This window comes from Quercus lobata, chromosome 4 (assembly GCF_001633185.2).
Source record: "Quercus lobata isolate SW786 chromosome 4, ValleyOak3.0 Primary Assembly, whole genome shotgun sequence".
Lineage (NCBI taxonomy): Eukaryota > Viridiplantae > Streptophyta > Magnoliopsida > Fagales > Fagaceae > Quercus > Quercus lobata.
The window spans coordinates 23506193-23533942 of NC_044907.1; the positions used below are offsets into that span (position 1 = coordinate 23506193).

Genomic DNA, 27750 nt, shown 5'->3' on the forward strand with positions numbered 1-27750 from the left:
AGTCGTCATTAATAAATATTTGTAAGGATAGTTATACCCTCGCAACTTATTTTTAGCGAGAAAAAGCTTTTAGTGAGAAAAAGTCGTCGTCGTTACTAACTATTTGTGAGGACATTTATACCCTCACAATATTATCGCTAAAATTTATTTGTGAGGACTTTTAACCCATCGCAACTTATTTTTAGCGATAGGTTAGGGATGTCACTATTTTATTTATTGTGAGAGACTTTGTCATCACTATAAAATTATTTATGACCAAATTTTTATGTCATCGATAGTAATATTTTATATAATTTTTGAAATATTTTATTATTTATTTTTAATTTATTTTATATCATTTTTGTTTAATTTATTTTATATCATTTTTGTTTAACTACCATGTTACAATAAATTGATCCATTGAAAGATAAAAATTTATTTCGAACTTTAAAATATAAAAAATACAAAGAAATCCTGAAATTCAACTTTGTTTTAAACTTAAACAACTATTCTATGACAAGATCTATATTAGTCTTCCTCTGAGTCACTCTCCAAGTTGTTTTCAACCTCTATGTTATTGTCTGAGTTGTCCTCTTCATCTCCGCTAGTACCATCCTAAAAAATAAATAAAATAAATATTAAACATGAGTTAAAATGAAACAATTGAAATGAATTCTAGTATCCCAAACCGCTCAAAGTAACTTTTTTTTTTTCGAATTTAACAATAACAATAACTTAATTTGATTACTTAAACTACTATCAAAATTAAATATAAATTAAAATAATATAACAATTATGAAAAATGTAAACCACAAAACACATGATATACAAAATTAAATACAAAACCTATACACAGTTGTCAAAACTCAAAACAATAGATAATGTCATATTAGTCCTATTATCATTTATCAAAACTAAATATAAAATAATAAAATATTATAATAGATGCAAGCTGTAAACCACATCAAACCAATAGAAAGTTGTAGAAGATCAAAGAGGCGAAAGCATAAGTTTGAAATTGTACCGTGGTAGCTGGATCTATGTCAGATTGTTGTAGTATGCCCATCGACTGCAACTTTTGAGCAAACTTCTCCTCAAGCTTCTCCACAACTTTTGCAAGTTTGGAATCCATTTCCTCTCTAAGACGAGCCTCCGAATCTTCTTTTTCTTTTATAAAATCTTCTCTGCAACGTTTGCTACATCCTTTACTGGATGAAGTTAAGCCGTACACATCCTTAGCCTTAATACCTATTCCCATGCCAAGAACACGACCATGACTTGGTTCACCAACCACTTCACGAAAGATCTGATAATCATTTGTCTTAGTACCTTCAGAAACAGCTTTGGCCTTTATGGCATCCATTTTTTCCTACACATAAATAAAAACCACGTGGATAATCCAAACAACAAAAAACTAAAGTTGATAACAAAATTAAAACTTTGGTATAAGTTGCATACATATAATGTCTTAGCATGATCAGTTGCCCATTCTTTGCCATCCTTCTTTGTGTGAAATTTCTTAAAGCAATCAATGGGGCTAGGCTCAGAGCCCGTCTCAAGATACTGCAATATTTAAAAGAATAAAAAAACATTGGTAAAGTTATTAAACTATGTAAATACACAATAAAATGTAAAACTATTTGATGATAGTATAATATACCATTTCATATCTGTACTTGGCCATTGGTACAGAACCTTGTAGTGGAGAAAATTTTAGACTTATTTCTGTTGCCCTTATTTTTCAAACTTTTCTCCTACATGCATAATTCATACAATAAAACATTAGTTTCTATGAAAATATTAACAAATAATGGTTAGAAAGAGAGTGAGAGAATTTATGCCTTGTATTTCATTTATACTCACCCCCCAATCTCCCATCATCCATTTATCCACCATCTCTTTCCAAAAAGGTGTAGGAATGAAGGACGGACCATTCTTGTAACGATCTTCTTTCGCTTCGTACCTCTAAAAAATAGGATTTCTAATGCGAAACATCCAATCAGAATAGCGGTGTTTCACTGATTCTATAAATGCCTTCTTGACTTCCTCATCAGGCTGCTTATGCTTAAAGCGTTGAGCTCTGTATCGAGCATATAAAGTCTCTAGCTCAGAATTTAGGTATTCTGTAAAAGTCGTCCAAGCTCCTTTAAATTTTTGGTGAAAAAGAATGGTAATCTCTCGAGTGGCTTTTGGTGTAATAATTCTGAAAATAGAAATCAAACATGTTAACAATATCATATAACTATAATACTATAATTAATTTTAATAAACCAACATAGCAATAAGTCACTCACTTGCCATCATAAATCTCAACCTCTATTTCACCATCTCCAGCATTGATGCCTTTAGCCTTTCCTCGACCCCTCTTTTTTGATCCAACATTAGTACCTATTGATAAAACAAATAATAATAAAAATTTGATAAAGAACATATACTTATTGACATAATTATCTAGAATTATGTCAATTGTTTAAGTAAATGCGATAAAAAAAAAAAGGTATATAATGTAATACTACCTATTAAAAGGGAATTGGAGGCCTGATGTGCTCCTTCATCAGTTTGAGGCTCAGATGATGGACGTAGAGTTTGTGAGAGCTCCTGCTCAGAAACTTCATTATGATCAAAGGAAGGCCTAGTTGACTGAGTTTCTTGTAGTTGAGAGTCTTGAGACTCACTAATGCCTTTACCTTTCCTCTTACCTTTCCTTGCCATGCCTACCTACTATTAGAAAAACTAACAATTGTAAACAACACAATGAAAGTAGAATATAAATTTGTTAATGCGGTCACAAAAAATAAAGAACACTAGCAATTATGAATATTAATGTGAAATTACACATGAAACACAACTCTACCTAACCCACAAAGCTTTTACTTCAATGACATTATTGTGAAAAAAAAAAAATATAACTCAATTTTTTCAAAACTAAATACATGCTTATCATCCTATCACATTGATAAATTGAAACAGAAAGAAATTCATTATATTACAATACAAAAAGATATCACAAGATTCAAAAAATTATATACCTATAAAATAAACCAAACGAACTATTCTATCACATTAATTCTTAAGATTAATGCTGTAAAGCTAGTCATCCTTGTAACATTAGTTTATTCAAAGTTAAAGTAGGTCTTATTTATATAGATAGTAAAACATTAATCTAGATGTATACCTTTGATGATGGATCACCAAAAGCTGTAATAGATTGAGCAAATTTGCTAATAGAAAACAGAAATATGAAATTAGGAATAGAGAGGGAGATATATAAATTAGAGGCACAAAGAATAAAACTAGAGGGGTATAAAGAGAGATTATACTACTTGGTACCTTCATGGGGAAGGTGATAGTGAAGAGGAAGGTGATAGTGAAGTGAAAGGTGATAGTGAAGTGGAAGGTGATGATGATGATGGTATGTTATATGGTGATATGTTTGATATGATCAAGGATGCTTATCCACAAGTGGTGTGTGGCAAGGAATCAAGTGGAAATGAACCACAAGAGCCAAATGGAGATGCAAAGAAATTTTATAGATTGTTGGAAGAGGTTAAACAGCCTTTGTATCCAGATTGTGAAAAGTATTCAAGCTTGTCCTTCATAGTCAAGTTATTGCACATAAAGTGCATATCATCATGGAGCAACAAGTCCTTTAGTATGTTGATGGAGTTGTTAAAGGATCCATTTCCTATGTGTGAGAGACTACCTAGCTCGAATTATGAGGCAAAAAAGATTGTCAACGATCTAGGCCTCCATTATGAGAAGATAGATGCGTGCAAAGATGATTGTGCACTTTATTATAAGGAGTATTCAGAAGCAACTCAATGTCCAGTTTGTAAACTGTCAAGATGGCAGCCAAATAAGGGTGGTAAAGGGAAAAATAAAAAGGTACCATGGAAGATTTTGCGGTATTTTCCACTTAAATCAAGGTTACAACGATTGTTTATGTCAACAAAGACTGCTGCGGATATGAAATGGCACCATGAAAAACGTGTTAATGATGGAGTGTTACGACATCCAGCAGATTGTGAAGCTTGGAAAAAATTTGACCAAATTCATGAGTCATTCGCAATGGATCCCCGTAATGTTAGGCTTGGACTAGCTACAGATGGGTTTAACCCATTTGGAAATATGAGTATTAAATACAGTGTCTGGTCTATTATCTTATTTCCATATAATCTTCCCCCTTGGATGTGCATGAAGGAGCCTTACTCATTGATGTCATTACTTATACCAGGTCCAAAGGGTCCTGGGAATGAAATTGATATATTCTTGAGGCCGTTGATTGATGAGCTGAAAGAATTGTGGGAAGATGGGGTGTGTACATATGATGCTTCAACAAATGAGAACTTTCAAATGAGAGCAGCAGTGTTGTGGACTATCCATGACTTTCCTGCATATGCTGTTATTTCTGGTTGGAGTACAAAGGGAAATTTGGCGTGTCCTTGTTGTCATAATGAAACTACCCATTGCAGGTTACGAAATGGATATAAGATATGTTATATGGGACATCGCCGTTTTTTGGCCTTAGACCACAAATGGCGTAATAAGAAGTCACAATTTAATGGTAAAAAAGAAAGGAAGACAGCACCCAAACGGTTATCTGGTGATGATGTGTTAAAACAAATTCGTCCGTTAAAGCCAATTATATTTGGGAAAGGCCAGAAAAAGCAATTTCTAGAAGGGCATGGACAGTTTCATAATTGGAAGAAGCATAGCATTTTTTTTGAATTGCCATATTGGAGAACACTTTTGTTACGTCACAATTTGGATGTGATGCATGTTGAAAAAAATATATTTGACAATGTGATTGGGACAATTATGAATATTAAAGATAAGACGAAGGATTCTTAAAGCACTCGTCTTGATCTAAAAGAAATGGGTATACGACATATGCTCCACCCCATAGAGGTTAATGGAAAGATAGAGCTACCCCCAGCTTGCTATACACTGTCAAATGATGAGAAAAGGGTCATATGCTTATGGCTAAAAAATCTTAAATTTCCAGATGGCTATTCTGTAAATTTATCTTGATGTGTGAATATTGAGGAGAGAAAAATTTCTGGTATGAAGACTCATGATTGTCATGTTTTCCTAGAAAGATTACTCCCACTTGCAGTGCGTGACTTTTTACCTAAAAACGTATCTGATGCTTTGACTAAGTTAAGTAACTTTTTCAAAGAATTGTGTTCTAAAGTTTACGAGTGGATGATTTGGATCGTCTTGAAACCCAAATTGCAATAACCCTCTGTAAATTAGAACAAATTTTTCCACCTTCTTTCTTTGATGTAATGGTTCACTTGGCCATTCACCTATCTTGGGAAGCTAAAGTTGCAGGTCCAGTGCAATACAGATGGATGTATCCAGTTGAGAGGTAAAGTTTACAAAATTTCATTATAATCTAAATTATAATTGCACACTAGTATTTTATTTTTGATAAAATTTCATATTATGCCTTCAAATATAGGTATTTGCGCAAGCTTAAGAATTATGTCCGTAATAAGGCACACGCAGAAGGGTCTATTGCAGAAAAGTATTTAGCAGATGAATGTCTAACATTTTGTTCTCGCTATTTACATGGAATAGAAACCAAATTTAATCGGGTAGAGCGAAATTATGATGGAGGTACTTCCGCATGTGCAAATACCTCTCAATTGTCCATATTCTCAACACCTGGACGATATTTAGGGAAAGCAATAAGGTGTGAGTTGAATGATGATCTTCACAATGCAGCAACATTTTATGTTCTTCAAAATTGTGTTGACGCTGACCGATTTGTTGAGTAAGATGATCTTCACAAAAATTACTTTTTTGATATTCTCATGATATGATATTAAAACTGATTAGAATATTTAACTGTGTGCAGAGAACATAAGAACATCCTTACAAATACAGGTGTTCTTGACATTGACAGGGTGCATAAACAAGAATTTATTGCGTGGTTCGAAAAAAGAGTAAGATAGTAGTTTATTTTGAAAATGTATGTTTGTTTATATTTTAATTACTACAACTTGAGTTTAACCTTATTTAGGTTTTATTGTAGATCACTGACTTATATAATACAAGGCAAGTTGATGGGCATATGCTTTCATTAGCTCGGGGTCCTGAGAAAAGGGCTGTTTTTTATCGTGGTTACAATGTTAATGGGTTTAGATTTCATACAAATCAATGTGATGAAAGTAAAAGAACACAAAATAATGGAGTTATGGTGAGAGGGGAGGATCAAAGTTGCAATGTGCCTTATTATGGACAACTAACAGACATTGTTGAACTTCAATATACTGAAGGGAACAAAGTTGTGTTGTTTAAATGTGACTGGTATGATGTATCTCGTGAAGGAATTGGTTATAAGAGAGATCGGCACGGAACCACTATTGTTAATACATCACGAAAGTTGAAAACTGTAGAGCCGTTTGTATTAGCAAGTCAAGCAACTCAAGTTTACTATGTTGATGGGATAAAAGATCCCACATGGAATGTTGTGATTGAAACCAAACCACGAAACCTTTATGAAATGCCATCAGATGAAGAAGAGCCATACCAAGAAGAAGACAATTTACATTGTAATGCAAATGTGCTGCAAGAAGAAAATGAGGATGATGATATAGATTGGAGAAGGAGTGGTGTTGAGAATATGATAATCGAGTGATTTCAAAGGCTTACAACCTCAACTCCATCACCGTATTTGGCTTCATCTAGATTAGTTATCCATGTGCATAATACTAAGGATGCTTATTGAAATAGAAATTTAGTCACAGACAAGGTACGGGCAGTTATCTCTCTTGCTCTCTTTCTTGATTCTCTAAGGTTATTACCCTAGTATAGAATGTTCTCATTAACCCCATTGAGTTTAATATGTGATTATACTATCTATTTTTATTAAGTCTGAGCTTGAACCATGACTTGCCAGGTCATTTGCTCAGTTATCCCATTCATGTCACTAAAAAAGGAGAGGTTAAAGTGCTACCTGAGACAGAATTCTCCCCAAACACAAAGGCTAAAGTTCTTGGATCCAAGTCTAAATTACTGCCTCCAATTCTCACCACTTAATTGCCTTGTACTGATTTTAAAACTGGGCTTTTTTTTTTTTTTTTTATATTATTTCCCAGTACTGAGTGATTGGCATTCACTAATTGCTATATGTGTTGTGGATATGTAAATTACATTTTCTCTGTAGTCTAGTTCATGCAACTTTCCAAAGAAGTGATCATGTAGTTCTTGTAGAGGTTAATTACACAGATAGAAAATGACGGATAAATTAGAAGTTCAAAGTCAAGCTGAGTCCAAAGGTTTCAAAGAATTTGAGCAAACCATCTATAAGTTGGTGGCCTAATTGAAAACCAGAGATGAAAAACAAGATATTATGAATTTTAATAGGCATAATTTTGAATACAAATTTCCTATCACTTTATGTTTCACCAATCATTATATTCTTGAAATTTTAAAATAACTCTTATCTCCAAAGAAAATTAATAATTTCATGATTATTTGCGAAGGCTAATTGTGGCCCTTGCAAATAATTTAGTATTAGTGAGGGTATATTTTTAACTCACACAAAAAATAAACTTTTTGTAAGGAATTTTTATTGTCCCTCGGAAATAATTTGGTGGGAACATTTCCCTCCAAAATTTTTTACGTTTTAATAATTATTTGTGAAGGTTAATCTTAGCCCTCGCAAATAATTTAGTATTAGTGACGGTATTTTTTTAACCGTCACAAATAATACACTTTTTGCGAGAGGTTTTAATTGTCCCTCGCAAATAATATGGAGGGAAAATTTCCCTCCAAAATATTAGCATTTGTGACGGCTATAACACATAATTGCGACGGTTTTTTTTATTGGTCACAAATATTTCACATTTTATCAAGTATTTGCGATGACTTTATTTTGCCATCACAAATAAGATTTTTTGAGAGGGCTTTTTGGGTCCGTCATAAATTTTTGGTCGCTAATAGGCATTTTTTTTGTAGTGCTATATATATATATATATATATATATATATATGATAACAAATGGTTAACAGGATCCATAGGGCCAGCCTAATATCATTGGGATTAAGACATAGTTGAGTTGAAAAATGCGGATTCCAATTCTAACTAGTATGACTTGACTATTCATACATATGTGGGAACTGTTCAAAAAATTCGAACATAGGCAGAAACTAACAGTGTGTCCTTACCTCTGGTGCGCCAGTCCAGTGCGAGCTGCCTTTCAAGAGAAGTGGCATGTGCCTAGGATATCACCAATCAAACAGAGAAGCCCATAAGTTCTACGACTGAAAAATATCCAAAAGCATTCACAGTAGTAAAGTTGAACACTATTGACAATAAACAAATTCAGAATTCAATTTATACTTACCTATTTGTGGCATCACCCAAAAAATACCAAACAAGCAAAAGACCATGCTCCACATCTCATATGCTATAGGATAGCGAAGGAGGAGATGATCTATAGATTCCCCACACCTTTTGCACATAGAACACCACTTAAGTACAACAATATGCCTCTTCTGAAGATTTTCTGAAGCTAGAATCCAGCTTAAAGAAGCAGTCCATGAGAAAAAAGCTACCTGAGAAGGAACCTTCAATTGCCACACCATTTTCCACAAGAAAGATATGATAGTAGAAGGGTTCAAGGGGATAAAGAATGATAATACCTACTCACCTCGAAACCTCGACCACTAGCTGCCTTCTCACAAAGTTTGTCAGAACCAACACCCTGCACCTTCATGGAATAGATCAAATCAATAAACAAATCCAAAGATTGTGACTCCAGATCATTCACTAAACGACGAAACTATAAGTCCCAAAATAGTCTCCTATTTGAGTAACACATAACCAAGACCAAAACACCCTTGTCCTACTAATATTATATAAATCTGGAAAAGCCTCCTTAAGAGGATGACCCAAACACCATATATCCTCCCAAAACTTCACTTGAGTACCATCACCCACATTATACCAAAGGAAATTGGAAAAATTCAACCAGCCACCTCTAATGAATTACCACATACAAATGCCATATGCCCCAAACAAAGATTTTGTAAACCAGCCACCCCCATTCCCATACTTCACCTCAATGACCCTTCTCCCAAGGTCATCATTCTCCAAACCATAACGCCACAACCATTTGCCCAGTAAGACAAAATTAAACCTTCTCAAAAACCAAATGCTTAACCCTCCATTCTTCACTAGCCTACACACCTTGGACCAATTTAATTAATGAAATTTACTATTCATCACCAATACCAGTCCAAAGAAGACCTCTCTCTAATTTCTCCATTTGCTTAGCTGCCTTTGCTGGAATAGGGAGAAGATATAAAGAAATAATTAGGCAGACTAGAAAGAGTACTCTTAATAAGGGTAACATTAACATCAATGATAGAACATTAACAACAAGAACAATAATAGTAAAGATATAACAGTAACATTAACATCAATGATTACAATAGACTAACAGTACAAATAACGACAACAGTAATAACAACAAGAGCCGTAAAAGTTCAGGAGCCAAAGGGGTAAATATCTCATTTAACTATTCAAACACAAAGGCATTTATTGAGTGCCAAAATTAATAGGATCAAGCTTTGAAGCACAGTTACCATAAACACTATCAGGGCAGAATCCTGTTAAAGACATGTTGGATATGTGCAAAATACACATATTTAGAGAGAGAGAGAGAGAGAGAGAGAGAGAGAGAGAGGTGAGTACTTGCAAAAGTGGATCCATTGATGACTTAAATTTCATGGGGCTCTCCTCCATAAAAATTAACCAGCCGATAGTATAATGGAAAGTTGTGTAGGGAATTTAACCAAAAATTCCTAACCTGTGAGAAACAAAACAAATAGAGAAAACACACGTCAAAGAAAATAATCACACGCACAAGACAATATTTACGTGGTTCGGCAATTTGCCTACGTCCACGGAGTTGCAGGGATTTCACTATTATCAGGGAAAATACAATAGTGCACAAGAACACTCTCAAGAAACCCAAATCCCAATTACACCCTAGCACTCTCTCACATAAAAAATAAGAATAGAAGCTGACTGCCTCTCTTTTCTCTATTTTCTCTCATGCGGCTTGCTCACTAGGTTAATTGGAATTTGTCTTGAATCTCTCACAGCTACACTACAAATATAATATATATATATATATATATATATATGTCAAAGTCGGCTAAAGTTGTGGGTTACTATTCCAAATAGGAGTTGGTCAAATAGTGACCGACTTAGGCAATGAGGATGTGGGCTTGTGGCAATTCAAGCCACACACGGCCCACTCCAACAAATCTCCACCTTGGCTTGAATTGATCAAGCTACACGAGCAAACTCCTCCATCAGCTCCACCTTAGCCCTTAAGGGCTCACAAGCTGCAAACATTAGCCACAATCCTCCATAATCCCTTCATCCCTGCAACTCATCCTCCTGTCCTCAAGCTAGAAGACCAATTGAAGCTGCGCACAGCTTCAACTTCTCAATAGTGACACCCTTAGTCAACATGTCTGCCGGATTCTTAGATCCACAAATCTTCTCAAGCATTACCAGCTTATCTTCAACAAGGTAACGGATAAAGTGGTATTTTGTCTGTATGTGCTTCGACTTTGAATGAAAAGCCGAATTCTTGGCAAGAAAGATTGCACTCTGACTGTCACTGTGTAGAATGCCCATCTCCTGCTTCTTACCCAATTCATCTAAGAAACCATGTAGCCAAATCATCTCCTTTCCAGCTTCAGTTGCTGCAACATACTCAGCTTCTGTACTAGACAAAGTAACAATCTTCTGTAGATTTGAAGCCCATGATATAGCTGTACCACCCAGAGTAAAAACAAACCCAGTAGTACTCTTTCTACTATCAATATCACCAGCAAAATCAGCATCTACATAACCCTGCAGTTTCAAACTTGCACCTGTGAAGCAAAGACATGTATCTGATGAACCCTTCAGATATCTCAGAATCCACTTGACTGCCTCCCAATGCTGCTTTCCAGGCCTACTCATGAATCTGCTCACAACTCCCACTGCATGTGCAATGTCTGGCCTTGTACACACCATAGCATACATCAAGCTGCCAATAGCTGAGGCATAGGGCACCTTGCTCATGTGGTCCCTTTCTTCTTCTGTCTTCGGTGATTGTTCTTTGCTTAGTTTGAAATGACTACCCAAGGGTGTGCTCACTGGTTTTGCTTCATTCATGTTGAACCTGCTGAGAACTTTCTTCACATACTCTGACTGTGAAAGTTTCAATGTACCATTAGCCTTGTCTCTAATGATTCTCATACCAAGGATTTGCTTTGCAGCTCCCAAATCCTTCATTGCAAACTGTTTGGACAATTGCTTCTTCAGATTATTAATCTCCTCAATGCTAGACCCTGCAATAAGCATATCATCCACATACAACAGTAATATGATGTAAGAATTGTCAAAAAACTTAACATAGCAACAGTGATCAGCTTCACATCTCTTGAACCCAATTCTATGCATAAAACTGTCAAATTTCTTGTACCACTGTCTTGGAGCTTGTTTTAGGCCATACAAGCTCTTTTTCAGTTTGCAGACTAAATTCTCTTGTCCTTGAGCAATGAACCCTTCTGGCTGAATCATGTAAAGGTCTTCCTCCAAGTCACCATGAAGGAATGCTGTCTTCACATCTAACTGCTCAAGATGTAGGTTTTCTGCAGCCACCATTCCCAGTACTAGTCTGATTGTTGACATCTTCACAACTGGAGAAAATATCTCTGTGTAGTCAATGCCTTCCTTCTGCTGGAACCCTTTAACAACTAATCTGGCCTTGTAACGTTTGCTACCATCATGCTCATTCTTTATTCTGTATACCCACTTGTTGTGCAAAGCCTTCTTTCCTACTGGCAATTCAGTCAGTTCCCATGTCTGATTCCCCAACAAGGAATCCATCTCATCCTTCATGGCTAACTCCCACTTGCTTGAATTTTCATCTTGCAAGGCTTCATCATAACACTCTGGCTCACCACCATCAGTCAACAGGAGATAATTTAAAGTGGGTGAATAACGCTGTGGAGGTCTAATGTTCCTGGAAGATCTGCGGACTTCAGTTACAAGTGTACTCAGATCTACCTGTGAATTTACATTCTCTTTATCTTCTTCACCCCTTTTCTGGACAGTACCTTCAGTCAATTCATCTAAGTTGACAAACTCAGATTTCTTTTGATCTATCCCTGTAACATCTGACACTACAGTTGACCTGTCCTTGTACATAACCTGTTCATTAAATATCACATTTCTACTTCTGATGATTTTCCTGTTTTGTTCATCCCAAAACCTATAGCCAAATTTCTCATCACCATAGCCAATGAAAAAACATATTTTAGACTTTGCATCAAGTTTACTACGAGCATCAGAATCAATATGAACATAAGAAACACAACCAAAAACTTTTAAGTGTGAAAACTTTACCTCTTTACCGCTCCAAACCTCCTCAGGAAGTCTGAACTCCATGGGAACTGAAGGTCCTCGGTTTATCAGGTAAGCTGCAGTACTAACAGCATCAGCCCAAAAAGTTTTTGGTAGTCCAGCATGCAACCTCATACTCCTAGCACGCTCATTGAGAGTTCTATTCATGCGCTCAGCCACACCATTCTGCTGTGGTGTCCCAGGAATGGTCTTCTCCATCCTAATTCCCTGTGCAGCACAATACTCACTAAACCCTCCATCTATGTACTCTCCTCCATTATCTGACCTCAAACATTTTACTTTTAAACCTGTTTCTGTCTCAACCATGGCTTTCCACTTCTTAAAGGTTTCAAATACATCAGATTTATTTTTCAGAAAATAAACCCATACCTTTCTGCTTGAGTCATCAATAAAAGTGATGTAGTACCTTGAACCTCCAAGGGATGCAACCGGAGAAGGCCCCCACAAATCAGTGTGTACTAACTCCAATTTTTCAGTCTTCGGTGTCCTGCCAGTTTTCAAGAAACTCACCTTTTTCTGCTTTCCTAAGATGCAACTTTCACACATGTCAAAATCAATGGACTTCAATTCTGGTAATTTTCCTTTTGACAGCAGCATCTTCATCCCTTTCTCACTCATGTGACCAAGTCTTCGGTGCCATAGACTTGTATCAGTACTTGCATCAGCAACTGCAATTGTGTCTCTTGGACTTGAGGTCATGTACAGAGTACCAGTCTTCTTTCCACGAGCCAATACCCTAGCTCCCTTTGTAACCTTCCAAGTACCACCAACAAATAGTATTGCATGTCCTTCATCATCAAGTTGTCCAACAGAAATCAGATTCCTCCTCAGGTCAGGAATATGTCGAATCTTCTCCAGTAACCAAACAGACCCATTGGGCAACAATATTCGAACATCTCCCATACCCACAACATCCAAGGCTGAACCATCAGCCAAATACACCTTACCAAAATCACCTGCAACATAATTCTGTATGATTTCTCGGTGTGGAGTGGTATGAAACGAAGCTCCTGAATCCAAAACCCAATCATCAAGTGGACTGTCTACTGCAAGAAGTAATGCATCCTGTACCTCTTCTGTTACAGCATTAGCAGAATCATCTTCATTCTTCTTCTTAGGACTTTTGCATTGATTCCTAAAGTGACCTGTTTTCCCACAATTCCAGCATTGTACTTGTTGGCCTGATCTAGATTTACTTCTGTTCCGATTAGAATTTCTGGATTTTGATCTGCCCCGATTTGAATTTCTGTTATTACCTCTGCCTCTTGTCTCAAGGTTTAGGGCAGAACCAGATCCTGAGGATTCACCTGCATCTCTTCTGCGAATCTCCTCAGCCAGAATTAAATCTCGTATATCATTGTACTTGAGTTTTTCCTTTCCTGTAGAATTGCTTACTGCCATCCTCATTGCCTCCCAACTGTTTGGCAAAGAAGCCAAGACGATCAGAGCACGAATCTCATCATCAAAATCAATTTCTACAGACGACAATTGATTTGTGATAGTATTAAATTCATTCAGATGTTGTGCTACTGATGCATTCTCTGCCATCTTCAGATTGAACAGTTTCTTCATCAAGTGCACTTTATTGTTTGCTGACGGCTTTTCATACATACCAGACAAAGCCTTCATCAGATCTGCTGTGGTTTTCTCCTTTACAACATTGTGTGCAACAGACCTAGACAGAGTTAACATGATAACTCCTAGTACCTGTCTGTCAAGAAGAGCCCATTCATCAGCCTTCATAGCCTCAGGTTTTGTCCCCAAAAGAGGCAGATGCAATTTCCTCCCATAGAGATAATCTTCAATCTGCATCCTCCAATACGCGAAGTCTGTGCCATCAAACTTTTCTATTCCAGACGCCTTTCCTGCTTCCTCTGCCATTGCTCCCACTCAAACCTAACCCTAGGCTCTGATACCAGTTGTAGGGAATTTAACCAAAAATTCCTAACCTGTGAGAAACAAAACAAATAGAGAAAACACACGTCAAAGAAAATAATCACACGCACAAGACAATATTTACGTGGTTCGGCAATTTGCCTACGTCCACGGAGTTGCAGGGATTTCACTATTATCAGGGAAAATACAATAGTGCACAAGAACACTCTCAAGAAACCCAAATCCCAATTACACCCTAGCACTCTCTCACATAAAAAAATAAGAATAGAAGCTGACTGCCTCTCTTTTCTCTATTTTCTCTCATGCGGCTTGCTCACTAGGTTAATTGGAATTTGTCTTGAATCTCTCACAGCTACACTACAAATATAATATATATATATATATATGTCAAAGTCGGCTAAAGTTGTGGGTTACTATTCCAAATAGGAGTTGGTCAAATAGTGACCGACTTAGGCAATGAGGATGTGGGCTTGTGGCAATTCAAGCCACACACGGCCCACTCCAACAAGTTGTTCTGCTTGGAGAGCATCTATATTCTTCTAAAAATGGAACTGCTTCCCCTGAAATCAGAAATGTGAGGAAAGAGTGACTACGATAAGTATAAAGATTCATTTCATAGACAGTCAGATAAAAAGTGGAATTTTTTTTTTTTTTTTTTTTTAAGATATAGTTCAGTGCTGAAATTACGGTATGATTTGCTGCTATGAATTTAACAGTATCCAACTTCAAAAGCAGCTTCCCAGTCATGTACCTGCAACCCAAAAAAATTCCACAGTGGTCAACCAATTAATTGTAGTTGAAAATCCAAATATAAAGTTCATTTTCTCAATCAAGAATATTTTGCTCCAAATGTTTCAGCCAAGTATATAAGACTATAAGTGATAAACTTACCCAAATGCCAGATCCAAGAACGAGCTTGGGTGTGATCCATTTCCTCTTCACTCTGAAATAAGCACAAATCAAAATATAATACACTATCCAAGAAAAATATAACCAACTAAAAGACGAGTAAACCTATCACCACTGTATAACACTTAAGGTTTGTTGCAATCTTGCTAACAATGACATTCAACAGTAGTAGATGATCATGGAGCCCAAGAAGCTTAGATAACTGGGCATATAACTGCTGCAACAGTAAAAGAGATCTCAAAGCATATGAAGCAACCAAACTTAATTAAAATAGGAAGAGAAACTTAATTACCTTGGAGGAATGCATGGCCTGATCACCTACATAAGACTTTCTGAAATGCTGAAAGAATGTAAGAATTGCTTGATCCAGTCTCTGCTTGCTTGCTTCACTATACCTCTACAAAATGCCAAGATAATGAAATCAATAATGAAAAACATTAACAGCACATTTTGTTAGAATAATGGTTAAATGATTAACTTCACAATTTCCTAACAAATTAAGATTTTTGGAGTTAGGACAAATGCTAGTTTATCATAGTATCAACTATCAACAAGTTGTTTTGAGTTCAAACCCTCTTCACTCTACTTCCCATCGAAATATTAACAATTTTGTGTTGGGCCTACTTTTTCTAGGAGACTCTGGGCCTACAAATGCGGGGAGTGTTGAATAATGGTTAAATGATTAAATTCCATATTTCTTAACAACCTAAGCTTTAAGGACAAGTGGTGATTTATCAATGTAAAAAAGGAAAGTGATAGAATTAGTTCAGACTTCAAAGAGAACAATTTCCAAAGGCACTGCAACATACATTGAGAGAGAGAGAGAGAGAGAGAGAGAGAGAGAGAGAGAGAGAGAGAGAGAGAGAGAGAGAGAGAGAGAGAGAGAGAGATTTTCATCTTTCAGTAATATCAATATATATATATATATATATATATATTTATATATATATTTGACAATACCGATTATATTAAAATATCACGATAACTCTTAAAAAATATTTTGCAAAAATCAAAATCAGCACGTTCTGTAGTCTAAGAAGAAATATTGATCTTACTTTGTACAACATACAAAGCTATATTAAAAAGAGATCATGAAAAGAATGCGAGTGCCAGGAGAAAACTAACCAGCATCACCCTTAAAAGTAAAAACTAACTACAGTCACATTATTACCAAGACAGGAAAAGAAAAAACAAACTACAGTCATTACCAGGACAGAACTACAAAGAAAATCTTTTATAATAAAGAACCAAGCAAAATATGCATTACTGTATGATTATTTCTTGACCACCAACAAGAACTTGTAACTGTCAAAGCCAAGCAGCCATGATAACCATCATCTGACATTCTTTAAAAAATATAAATAAATAAAAAATAAATAAAAGATAGACCAAGAATGAACCATCAAGTACCACAAGGATGGCCTAGCAAGCCTATGCACAAGAAACTGTCACCCCTTTTACTTCTAACATACAAAGAAACCCCCTTTTCAAAATCATCATAATTGATAAGAGTAAAATTGTGAATATGAATACTCATGAATGTAGTATCATGAAGCGACATTCAAAATAGAACCATCGGCCTCACTTGTCATAAATGGCAGTCAAATAGTTTTAGGACGTCTACAGCTTTAAGAAGACGAGGTTAACTTGTCATAAATAGAAAGCTGACACTACTAAGCTAAAGGGAATAGGCGAAGCTGACGACCCTGACAAGAGAGTAGGCGAAGCTGACAACCCTGAAGTGGCCTTACTTGGTCTCCATGTTTGCATATATAAAGAAATATCTTGCACCCCACGCTTAGTGTTAATCAAAAAGACTCCTATAAGGAAAGGATTCCGAAAAATACGCTCATGAGGATTCCTATAAGAAAAAGAACTCTACACCAAGGAAGAGAGGTCAACTATTTACTACTATAAAAAACTCCAATACCCTCACAAACCAAGGTATGCATAATTTAACCCTCTCTAATACTTTAGAGTTATGAGAATAGTTCTAACTTGACATTCGGAGGGTATTTGGCCTACACCACACCGGTGCTCTCTGCTAGGTCTTCTTTGTTTATTGTGCAAGTATTGTTTCGAGCATACGAGGACTGTGTAGCTCACTGGTGATTTTTTTGGCATCATCAATAACAAAACCCTCAAACTTAAAAGATCACATCCAAAATAGTCAAAGGTGAAAGGCACTCCCAAGGCCCTAGGAGATTAGTTCACCAAAGACACCAGATACTATATACGCACTTGTCCACATTAATTGAGGCATTAAATTATAGTAATAGTCAACGAATATAGAGCAAATGTATACTTTGTTGATATCAAGTAAGTTTTACCAATATAGGCAAATTTATCATCATAAATGATGGAGATGAAAACAATGGAGATACTACAAAAATGAAACATTCGAGGTTAATAATGATGAATAAGAAGACGAATAGGAATGGGAGGAGGAGAAGGATAGTTCAACATTCTGATTTTTGCATATTATTTTGCAGATTTACCCAGAGATTATTGTGGCAAGGAAACTTAGGAAAGGGTCAATAAAAAAATACCAACAATGCCACCAAAAAGAACTGCAGAAACTCTGTTAATGCATACTGCAAGTTAGTTTAGATATGGTAATCAAAATCCAATATGAAATTTCACTTAAAACATCTGTACGTTCATGTCTAATAACTTTGTTAACAAAACTACATTCAAACATCATTTATTGCAAGTAAAAATGATTGAATAATCCAAAAAAATAATTTTTTTTTTGGTGGAAATTCATTGCAAGAGAGATAAATTAACCCAAAGCATAAACTAAAACAAATAAACCAAAATTTCTCAAGCCCTCATGCAATAACAAAAATAGAATAAAATTACCAATCATATTAAATAAATAACTAAATAAAAGAAACAAATAAGAGAATTCACAAAAAAAGGAGACCAAACATGCAACATTGGTTTCAACAATTAAATGAATTAATAGCAAAAAGGGAAAAACTAGTTTGTTTTTTATATCTTAACTTTGTCTTGAGAAGTAGACTGTGTAGTTAAGATGCATAGACACTTTATTTGAGATGCTATACATATGTCACATCTGTGTTATAATGGTGTTCAATCTACCGTTTTATGTTATAATTTTTTAAAATTTGCTTATGTTATTGTATCGTACCTATACTGTGTTAGTGTTCATACATCTAGCTGTGTGTAGGGTGGTGCAGTGCAGTTTTTGGCTTTCAGTTCTGTGTGTTTTACTAATTTCTGCAAAAGTAAAGCTAAGTTGGATTCTTGAAAAAATTAGCCAATTTCCATTCCATTTGTCTCAGAGAACTATCATCAAACACTTTTTGTGCATCAAACGATGGAGAAGAATCAGGCAGCCCCATTCACTGTTTATGATTTCTCAGTTGCGAAACTACTCTGCCACATGCACAGTGACAGAGCAACTTCGTTTTGCATGTGCATGTGGCCATTACGTAGTGTCATTGACCATCTCTCTGTTTTTTCTTTTCTTTTTTCTTGGGACGGGGGCTTCTATGGAAACTTCCGGACATTGTTTTGAAAGCAATTGGGCCTTCCTTTAAAGAAATACATAATGGGCTGGTCTGTAACAAAAAAAGGCCTTTAATAAAACACATATAGAAAGCCGAAATAGATTATATTTATTTTAAGTTGGACAAAACAGAAAGTTAACACAAAACTAGATTTGAAATTTTATTTAGAATAAAAATATATTTGTTTAAATAAAATGAAAGGCTTTGCCAATAAATAAAATTATATTTATATATATATATATTTTTTTTGAAATTAGAGATTTGATCAAATAAGGAGGAAAATGAAGTACTCATAAATTAAAGGTTGCATTTCTAATATATTTAAAATAAAGATTAAAAACCATACTTAAAAGTGAAGTTTTAAAAAATTAACACAATGAAAGAGAAAGAGTTTAGACATATTGTTAATTGGTTCATCATTGGACAAAAGCATACGCAAGTGGATATGCATCATAATTAAGAAAAAATATAAGATATCTATATTATTTACTCTTGTCCAAGTGAAGCAATTGTTATTGGATTCAATGTGCAAAAGAAGTGAAAAACTGAAAATTCTGTCAAGACCTAAAATTTAAAAATATTTGACATTATAATAAAATAAATAACACAAAAAGAACTTGTACATAACACCACTAAGGCATGAGAGAATGCATAAGTGGTTTAATCTGGATTCTACACGTGGAGTAGCTATGAGAGAGGGGAGAGCAGTTGATGGCTAAGAGACTTTGTCTTGGCCAGTGCCAAAGATGTCATTGCCTTGGAAAGGAAGTGAGATTTATATCTAACACGGTATTCAAGCATTACCAAAAAAGGGACATAGTGACTTTTCAGAGTTGAAGGCTAGGAGGACACCTCTTATTGGTTGAATGTATGGTGAGTCACCTTGGAGACATGTGTACCAATCACAATATTCCTGATGTCCCTCTTGATGACCAAAACTTGTCTTCCAAATAGAGACAAAGCTACCTACCTACGAGTCCTAGTGCCACGTTGGCGCCATACTTATCCCTTAGTTAGCAGATAACTTCACAGTTGTAAAAAGATCTTGAGAGAGAGATTATAATAACTTGACACATGTCCTTGTACTCAACCATGTTCCTTAGAGTATAAAAGGAACATGCACTAAACTTCTAGGGCAAGAACCCAACCAAATATTTTGAGATGAAAGTGGAGAATTGGTAGAAAGAAAAAGGCAACTCCATCGTAAACTAATCTCTTTCCAACACATAATACAAGCTAAGCTAAGCAAGAATGTTGTGTTTTTGCTCAAATCGTGGTTTTTTTATCCCTTCTTTAGGGTTTTCCACATACGTATTGTTCTTCTTCTCTAAATGTGCATCTTTTTCATGTCCTATCATCACTTTCTTTGTTTCTTGTCTAAGTGTTGTGCGAAAGCTTGCATCTTATCAAGTTTTCTCATGTAAATGTACTGTTAAATAACTTATTTTACTCACATAAATAAGCTTAAATCTAACTTGCACGTACAGAACTATATATATAACTCTCATCATCAATGCATGATTATCCTATTCTAAAGGCTTAACAATTTCTAATAATAAGATAAGATCCCATATGTCAAAGTGTAATCTAATTCTTTTTAAGAAAATTTCAATCTATAGCTTTTGCTCCTGATAATAACTTTTTATCATCAGACTAAGACACCAATCGGCTTCGGTTTTTAGTATAAGTGGGGATTGAACCTCAAATCTCTTATTCAACCATCAAGGACGTTCCTAGTTTAGCTAACTGGAAAGAGCAATGTCAAAAGTGTAATCTTATTAACAAATAGGAAAGAGCAATGTGGAACACAAAATTTACAGTGTGTTTGGAAAAGGAAGTGGAGAGAAAAGAAGGGAAGACCAGCCATTCCTCCATTTGGTTGCTCAAGTAGAAAGGAAAAGAAGGGATAAAAATTCCACTAGGCTCACTTTTTTCAATCCTCCCATTTTGGATGGAATTGAAGAGAAAACCTGACATTTTAAGCAATTAAAAATTAAAATTTTACACTTCGACTTTATATAACATAAAATTTACTTTTTTGGTCCAAGATGTTACATTTATCTCTCTAAAATTTAGGTGGGTATAAAAGTAAAAAGGCACATACCTTTCTTTCCATTTTCTTTCCCTTTACAAACCAAATAAAGGAAAATAAAATAATTCTTCTCTTTTCTCTTCTTATTTCTAAACATTCATGAGAGAAATGTTTTTTTTTTTTCCTTTCTTTTCTCTTATTTCATTTCTTTTCTTTTCTCTTCCTTCATCTTTAACCAAATAAAGTGTTAAGTTTATACATATTATATATATTCGGTCGTTTTTTCATAAACAAAGCTGAAAAGACTTCTTCTTTTTTTTTTAATTTTTTTTAAGTTGGACAAAACAGAAAGCTAACACAAAACCATATTTGAAATTATATTGAGAATAAAAAATAAAAATAAAATAAAATGGTGGATTTTTTTTCTAGACCAATGATTTGACATTTTGACTAAAACTAAATTAAAATAAAATAAAAAATGAAAATAAAAGAATGACTAGACTCCTAGAAAATTCTCTCATTTTTCTCTCTTGCTCACTCTAGAAATATCTACAAAATATTTTTCTAGAAGCTTCCCTAGACAATTAAATTTCAGACAAAATTTGCCTAAAGTTCTAGAAGCTGCCTTGTGAAAGACATAAGCTTCAATGTCGTTTACTTAATTAACTAACCTCCAGCAAGTATAAATAGGAACCAAGGTGTTCCCACGTTTATGGAAGTAGCATAACCACCAAGCCTTAGTTAAGGGTAGTGTTCATGTGTCATACAAGAGTGAAGTGTGTATAGTGGAGTAGTGTCAATCAATTAACCGTGTATGTTGAAGTGAGTATACATAGGTTGAAATAAAAAATTTTTTGTTCTCTTTCATGTTGTGCTTTTTTTTTGTTCAACAATTTAGTATTTGAGCTTCCACTTGTTCCACAATTTGGTATTAGAACAAGACGGTCAAAGACCCTTTTTGTGGTGTTCATAATAGTATTTTTTGAGGTGCTTACTTTGCTTGATACAATTTGGGATTGTGAAGCTCGTGGTGATGTGAGAGATTTCACCATGTTATGATGGTGGACCTTCAAACTGTTGGTAGTATTAAAAGGCTTAACAACTAGAATTACAACACGCGGTCGACTTGCATAGAATCATACTTACAAGGACAAGATTTGTGAGAGATTATGGCTGGTGGAGATCACACCTCTTGAGAAGGCTGAAGTATTATGGAAGTTGAAGATTAAAGTTGTGAAGGCTATGTTTGCAATCAAGAAAAGTGTCGGGGAAGAGATGTTGGAGCACATCAAACACACTAAAGGTAGCATAGGCACCTTTGCGAGACTATTTTCAATATGTGTGTGTGTGAGAGAGAGAGAGGTTACTGATTCTTGAGAATGAGCTAATGTTGTTGGTCCAACGAGATATAACGTTCCCTTAATATTTCACCAAGGTAAAGTTTCTCTATCATGAAATCTCTAAATTAGATTTTGCATCAAATATTTCTGATTCAATAATAAGAAGGATAATTATTCATGAATTGTGACCCGAATATAGAATTGTCCAAAACCAACAATTCATGAATAATTATACTTCTTATTCTTGAATCATAAATATTTGATCTAGGATCAAATTAAGAGATTTTGCAACAAATACTATACTTTAGTGCAATATTAAAGTGATCGTCATATCTTACTACGCCATTGACATTAGCTTATTCTCAAAAAGTTGTCTATAGCCTTACATTATTTTTCTTTCAAAATAGTGTCGCAAAGGTGTCCCATGCTGCCTTTGGTGTGTTTGCACGCCCACTTGATGTCCTATAACATCTCTTCTTTAACATTTGCCTTAATTGCAAACATAGCATTCCCAATTTTAATCTTCCACTTCCAAAATGCTTTAGCATTCTCAGGAGGTGTGGTTTCACCACTAGCCACAATCTCCCACAAATCTTGTCCTTGCAAGTATGGCTCCAGGCAAGTCGACCACGTGTTGTAATTCTGGTTGTTGAGTCTTCTAATGTTGCCAACAGCTTAGATGTCCGTCATCACAACTTGATGAAATCTCTCACACCACCAAGTAAGCTTGATCCCAAATCAGTAGCTTCACAATCCTGGATTGTATATGAGCAAAATGAGCACCTCTTAATATACTATCTTAGACACCACAAACACGGTCTCTGACTGCCTTGGTCTAATACTTGATTGTTGAACTTGTTAGTTTTTAGATCTCTGAAAACCATATTTGTTTAACTTAGTTATATAGCCAAGTGATTATTTAAATAAATTATTCAGTTCTAGGTTAACACAATAATATTATATCATGCAAAGCAACGAAAATATAAAGAACACCATGATATGATGATCCAGGAAAACCAAACTGGTAAAAAACTTGGGGAGGATTTAACTAGCTATCCTTAAAGTAAAGCAAATCCACTAGAAAGAATTGAAATTTTACAATAAGATTTAGACCATTAACATCCTATTGCAACCACATGTAGAAACTTACTAACACGATCACGTGAAAACTCCGAGTCCACAAACTACTTTTTTTCTTGGCCTTTGCAACACAAGCACCCACACTTATGACTTTGAAACTTCACTCAAAGGTTTAGCAACACAAATTTTCCATTTTGTGACTCCAAGACTACCCTTGAAGGTTTAGATCTTCAACTATTGTTGATCTTGATGCAGCAACTTTAGATCTACCAGATATTGAGATTCTTCAAGGAATAACACTGATAGAAGATATGAGAGAGCTTATGGGTATAAAACACTAGATACAAAAAGAGGCACACTCTTTTCTCTCTGAAAATCCTCACAAAAACGTGCTTAGGGTTTTCTTTATTTACTAGAAGAAGTTGATCTAAAACCCTAATCCTTAATGGACTTGAATTGCTGTTGGGCCTAACTTAAAATTATGCAGATACGTGTTTCGATCAGTTGAGCTTGTCTTTCAATCGATCAAACCGGACAGATTTCAAATTCTTCTTTTTGCAGCTTTTATGTTCTTAAGCATTGTCTAATAATACCTATAGACTCTAGGATCTATATCTAAATAAATTTGTGTTTATGGTTTGCCAATTGTTCTAAATTTTTAGAACCTAACAATCTCTTCCTTTGGCAATTAGTGACAAAACTTACATACAAAATGAAATGCTCAAATACAAGAACTACCCAATACAACAAAATGCCCAAATACATCACAAATCCTAATCTAGGACTCCTAACCTAGAAGTTGTAAGAAGAGGTAGAAGATCTTGATCAGAATGTACCTATCTTTCCTAAAAACACTTAAAAGAAAAAAATCAACGCATGTGTAAAAAGAAAGATATATAAACAATAAGAAACACAATATAAAAACAAAAGTAAACTAATTCTCTTCCTAAGTCAATGGCGGCTCCATGAATTTTTCTCAGGGTATTCCTTATGAAGCATAAATTACATAATCTAATAAAAAGAGAAATTCATATATTGGCAACAATAATAATCAAAAACCACGCAAATACATAAAATTTACAATTGTCTTCTACGAGTTTTCATATTTTGAAATTGTTGCATGATAGTCTCATTATCAATGCTACAAGCTACATCTCTTTCAATATATACAATCAACCAATCATTCATCCACTGATCTTCTATTCGATTGCGCAGTTCATTCTTTATATATTTCATTGCTGAAAAACTTCTTTCTACTGTTTCATTAATTATAAAATTATTAATTGTTGTTTAGCCTAATATAATTTAATTTGTTTGTCATTTATAATGTATTGGTTAATTAAATTATTAATTATTATTGTTTAGTTGTTTCACTATTTTTCTTTACTAACTATTAGCACACACCCCATGGCTCAACCCATTGCCTGCCTCATGCCTAAGTCCTAACATAATTTAATTTTGTCTTTTTATTGGTAAGTTAGGCTAACTGCCTCTGTTGCCTTTACTTCCCCCAATTCAAATATCCCACCCTAACTCCGTGGCCCCTATCCACCCTCCATTCAACAGACAAGCCTATGCCCCCAGTCACAAGAGCCAATTAGATAAATTCACTATACACTAAAAGACAAACTTAATAACTCACCAACACCAACAGATAAAGTCAAAAGAGGGGCAAATAATTGAATAAAGTTATAAAGTAAAGCTAAGCATAAAGCCAATTATAGTTCAAAATTCAAAGAGAAAAAGAGAGAATCAGAGAGAGAGAGAGAGATAGAGAGCTTAGACCAAAGCAAACCCATTAACCCAAAGAAGTAAGAGAGAAAAAAAGAGAGAACTCAGAGAAGTAAAGTGTAAAGATGAAATACCTTGAGGAAGCAAGAAGGCCTAAGGGGTGGCATCGTCGGGCAGCACGTTGAGGCGAGGAAGGAATTGAGGCCAAGTCAAGCATGACTGATCTTTGATTTGATCGAACTGATCTCCGATCTCTGATGCCTGATGTGCTCTGGAGCTCAAGTTTGAGGCCGGTGCAATGTGCTCTGTTGCTCACTTGCTCAAGTTTGAGGCAGAGGCGCTGTCGTGTATTGGGTTTTAGTTTGTTGTTAATGAAGTTTTTTTCTTTAGGTTAGGTTTCTGATTTCAATTTTTGATTGATAAAAAGAAAAAAAAAAATAGAAGAATACGAAGAAAAAGAAAGAAAGATAGAATTAGCATGACTTATTACAACATTTAAAAAAGTAAATAAATGGCAAAGTAGCTAATCCCATTCATATGAAATTTTGGTTACAATTAAAAACTAAAATAATCTACAAAATCATCAAATAAATTATAAATACTTTCTAGTCATTTTTTTTATCGATGTAACTAAGATTTCTATTTTTTTTATAAGAAAAACTAATATTGATTCTTAGAGCCTGTATATGACTTAGAGATATAATCTATTGTTCAAAATCTCCCAAAAATGATAATAAAAATCATAATTTTCCAATTGGAGTAGCCGAGTTTTGCTAGATATACTCAAACTTGGAAGCAATTTGATTTTTTTAAGTTAGCTAGATACTTAACAGTATGGATATTACTAAGAGATGGAGTTATGAACATTAATAAAAATACTTTGGTGGCAATGAAGGGTCAACTTTCAAGTCTCTTAACAAGTTGATTGCTGAGACAGTTAAAGGTGGAGCATATATGATGGAGCAAAAGGTAGGGAGGAGCCTTTCATTCATTAAAACACTATAGGAAAGGGGTACCAATGAACAGAAGAAAGCGAGATTTGTGATGAATGTAATTAATAAGATTGCAAAGCTAAATTATAGTGATTGCTTCCTATGTTGAGGATGTGGAGTAGTGCTTCCCACAAGTCCCCTGGGGGAGGGGGTGGGTGGGGCTTGCAAAGGGAAATAATTCCCAAATAGATGGTGAAAATTAAACACGTCATGAGTTGGAGGTTGGGATTTGTTAAGTCCAGCCCATAAGGGATGAGTTTAGAGATTTTCTTGTTAATTTTAGAATTCCACATAGGTTAGAAGAATAACAAGGTTATACTTTTTTTTTTAGAATAAACAAAGTGATACTTAATTTCTATATATTAAAAGGATTCAGAAAGTTAGTTATAACCTCAAAAAATGTCCAAAATACCCCTAATCTAATTAGATAATCTTTATTCTTAAAAAAATAAAAAAATATATATATATGGTTAAAATTGTAATTCAACAAAATAAAAAAAAAATTATCATAAAAACTTTTTTATTAAAAATTAGCACATTCTCTATTTAAACATATCTTACATACGTTTGATACATTTTTTTTTTCCCTAAAACTAATCTAGCAGTTTACTTCATTTCAAATCCTAAATTTTAGTTTTATAAAAATCCATTTTTAGGTGAAATCCAATAATAAACTAGCTACATCAACAATTTGTAAAAGTGTTGTAAAATAATTTATGATTGTAGCATTACTCTTAATATTTTCTTTTATTTCATCTTCACCGTACAATTTCTATTGGAAACACCAACTCAAATTTATTTATAAGGTCTTGTTGCACGGTTACAAAAAGCATTACCAAACAAGGACCAAATGAAAGGGGAAAGCTGAATTAATTTACTATTTTCAAGGAAGTAGTTGCTTATGGTTTGCATGCGTTTGAACTTTGAACTTGAAGAGGGTTTACGCTTGTTGAGGACACTTTTGAGTCTTGACACAACAAAAGGTCCATGAGCTCATGAAATTCAGCCCAAGAAGCCACCGGTGCAGCCCACACAACTGGTAAAGCTCAGAAACTGTTTAAGTCTACATTCCATATACATGGGCCTTGGAATCGAGTTAAGCTAGGCCCATAAAATCAACCTAGAAAGGCCATTAACATTACCACATGCTAGGATGCGGAGGCTGCTAAATTAAGCCCCTCGTAAAATCAGAAGCCCAATTGTTACTTCTCAATCATAAGCCCAATAAATTTTCCTTTTTTAGAGGAGATTTCTTCTCGCGTCTATTTTAATTCTTTGAAACCTGAAAATAGGAACAAAGGTTGAATAGATCTTCCACAGACCTTAGTGTTTTATTTATATGATAGATTGTACCTGGCTACCAAATAGAGACGGAGTTGTTTCATGGAGAGAGAGAGATTGAATTGTGATTTAAGTGACTAATTTGATTTTTTTCGTTAAGCTACAATAATGTGCACTTTGTTAGTTATTGAACTCATATCAACACTGCTATTTATAGAAGTAGGACTGTAGTTAAGGAAAATATGTACAGAGTAGTTCTAGTACCACATAAAATACCACAATTATCTTACGTGTTAGGCTATGACTAACATTCTATCATTTTTATATGAACCTACCACTTTTTCTTCACTACTTACAGACTGTCATGTGGACAGTTGTGGCACAAATTATGAAATTTTATGTGGCCTTAGAATTTTTGATACGTTAAACATGAAAGGACAACTTAAGATCTTCAACATGATGAATGGTCATAGTACTCAAAGGCGTATCTTTCCAATTTATTTCTCCAACAAAAACTTGTACAAAATATT

The 27750-nt window shown here is 34.7% G+C and overlaps 3 protein-coding genes across 4 annotated transcripts; 2 read left to right on the top strand and 1 right to left on the bottom strand.

Annotated features, from left to right (window-relative positions):
- Positions 1 to 399: 399 nt before the first annotated feature.
- Positions 400 to 2730, bottom strand: LOC115987800. 2 transcript variants are annotated; one of them, XM_031111409.1, is made up of 7 exons: positions 2496 to 2730; positions 2274 to 2367; positions 1843 to 2182; positions 1640 to 1674; positions 1438 to 1542; positions 1004 to 1348; positions 400 to 594 (listed from the first exon to the last, which is right to left on the bottom strand). In XM_031111409.1, exons 3-7 carry the CDS (start codon positions 1862 to 1864, stop codon positions 508 to 510), a joined length of 594 nt encoding a protein of 197 aa, XP_030967269.1. In that variant the 5' UTR covers positions 1865 to 2182; positions 2274 to 2367; positions 2496 to 2730; the 3' UTR covers positions 400 to 507. The 2 variants fall into 2 exon arrangements, with proteins under 2 accessions (XP_030967269.1, XP_030967270.1); XM_031111410.1 differs by having other exon boundaries at positions 1640 to 1733; positions 2496 to 2729.
- Positions 2731 to 3408: 678 nt separating this feature from the next.
- Positions 3409 to 4830, top strand: LOC115984864. Its single transcript, XM_031107860.1, has one exon. The coding sequence runs from the start codon at positions 3409 to 3411 to the stop codon at positions 4828 to 4830; it is 1422 nt and encodes a 473-aa protein (XP_030963720.1).
- Positions 4831 to 5188: 358 nt separating this feature from the next.
- On the top strand, positions 5189 to 7074 carry LOC115983165. The gene is made up of 4 exons (XM_031105792.1): positions 5189 to 5350; positions 5444 to 5758; positions 5843 to 6739; positions 6887 to 7074. The coding sequence occupies exons 1-3, from the start codon at positions 5268 to 5270 to the stop codon at positions 5937 to 5939; spliced, it is 495 nt and encodes a 164-aa protein (XP_030961652.1). The 5' UTR covers positions 5189 to 5267; the 3' UTR covers positions 5940 to 6739; positions 6887 to 7074.
- The last annotated feature ends 20676 nt before the right edge of the window (positions 7075 to 27750 follow it).

What these genes read in the sequence shown, in the direction of transcription:
- LOC115987800 (XM_031111409.1), bottom strand. Translation starts at nt 1,864, where the DNA reads ATGGATGATGGGAGATTGGGGG. An exon ending in CCAAGTACAGATATGAAATG is followed by an intron (nt 1,543 to 1,639) that starts GTATATTATACT and finishes TAAATATTGCAG; the next exon opens with TATCTTGAGACGGGCTCTGA. An exon ending in ACATAGATCCAGCTACCACG is followed by an intron (nt 595 to 1,003) that starts GTACAATTTCAA and finishes TTTATTTTTTAG; the next exon opens with GATGGTACTAGCGGAGATGA.
- LOC115984864 (XM_031107860.1), top strand. Translation starts at nt 3,409, where the DNA reads ATGTTTGATATGATCAAGGATGCTTATCCACAAGTGGTGTGTGGCAAG.
- LOC115983165 (XM_031105792.1), top strand. Translation starts at nt 5,268, where the DNA reads ATGGTTCACTTGGCCATTCACCTATCTTGGGAAGCTAAAGTTGCAGGT. An exon ending in TGGATGTATCCAGTTGAGAG is followed by an intron (nt 5,351 to 5,443) that starts GTAAAGTTTACA and finishes CTTCAAATATAG; the next exon opens with GTATTTGCGCAAGCTTAAGA. An exon ending in GACGCTGACCGATTTGTTGA is followed by an intron (nt 5,759 to 5,842) that starts GTAAGATGATCT and finishes AACTGTGTGCAG; the next exon opens with AGAACATAAGAACATCCTTA.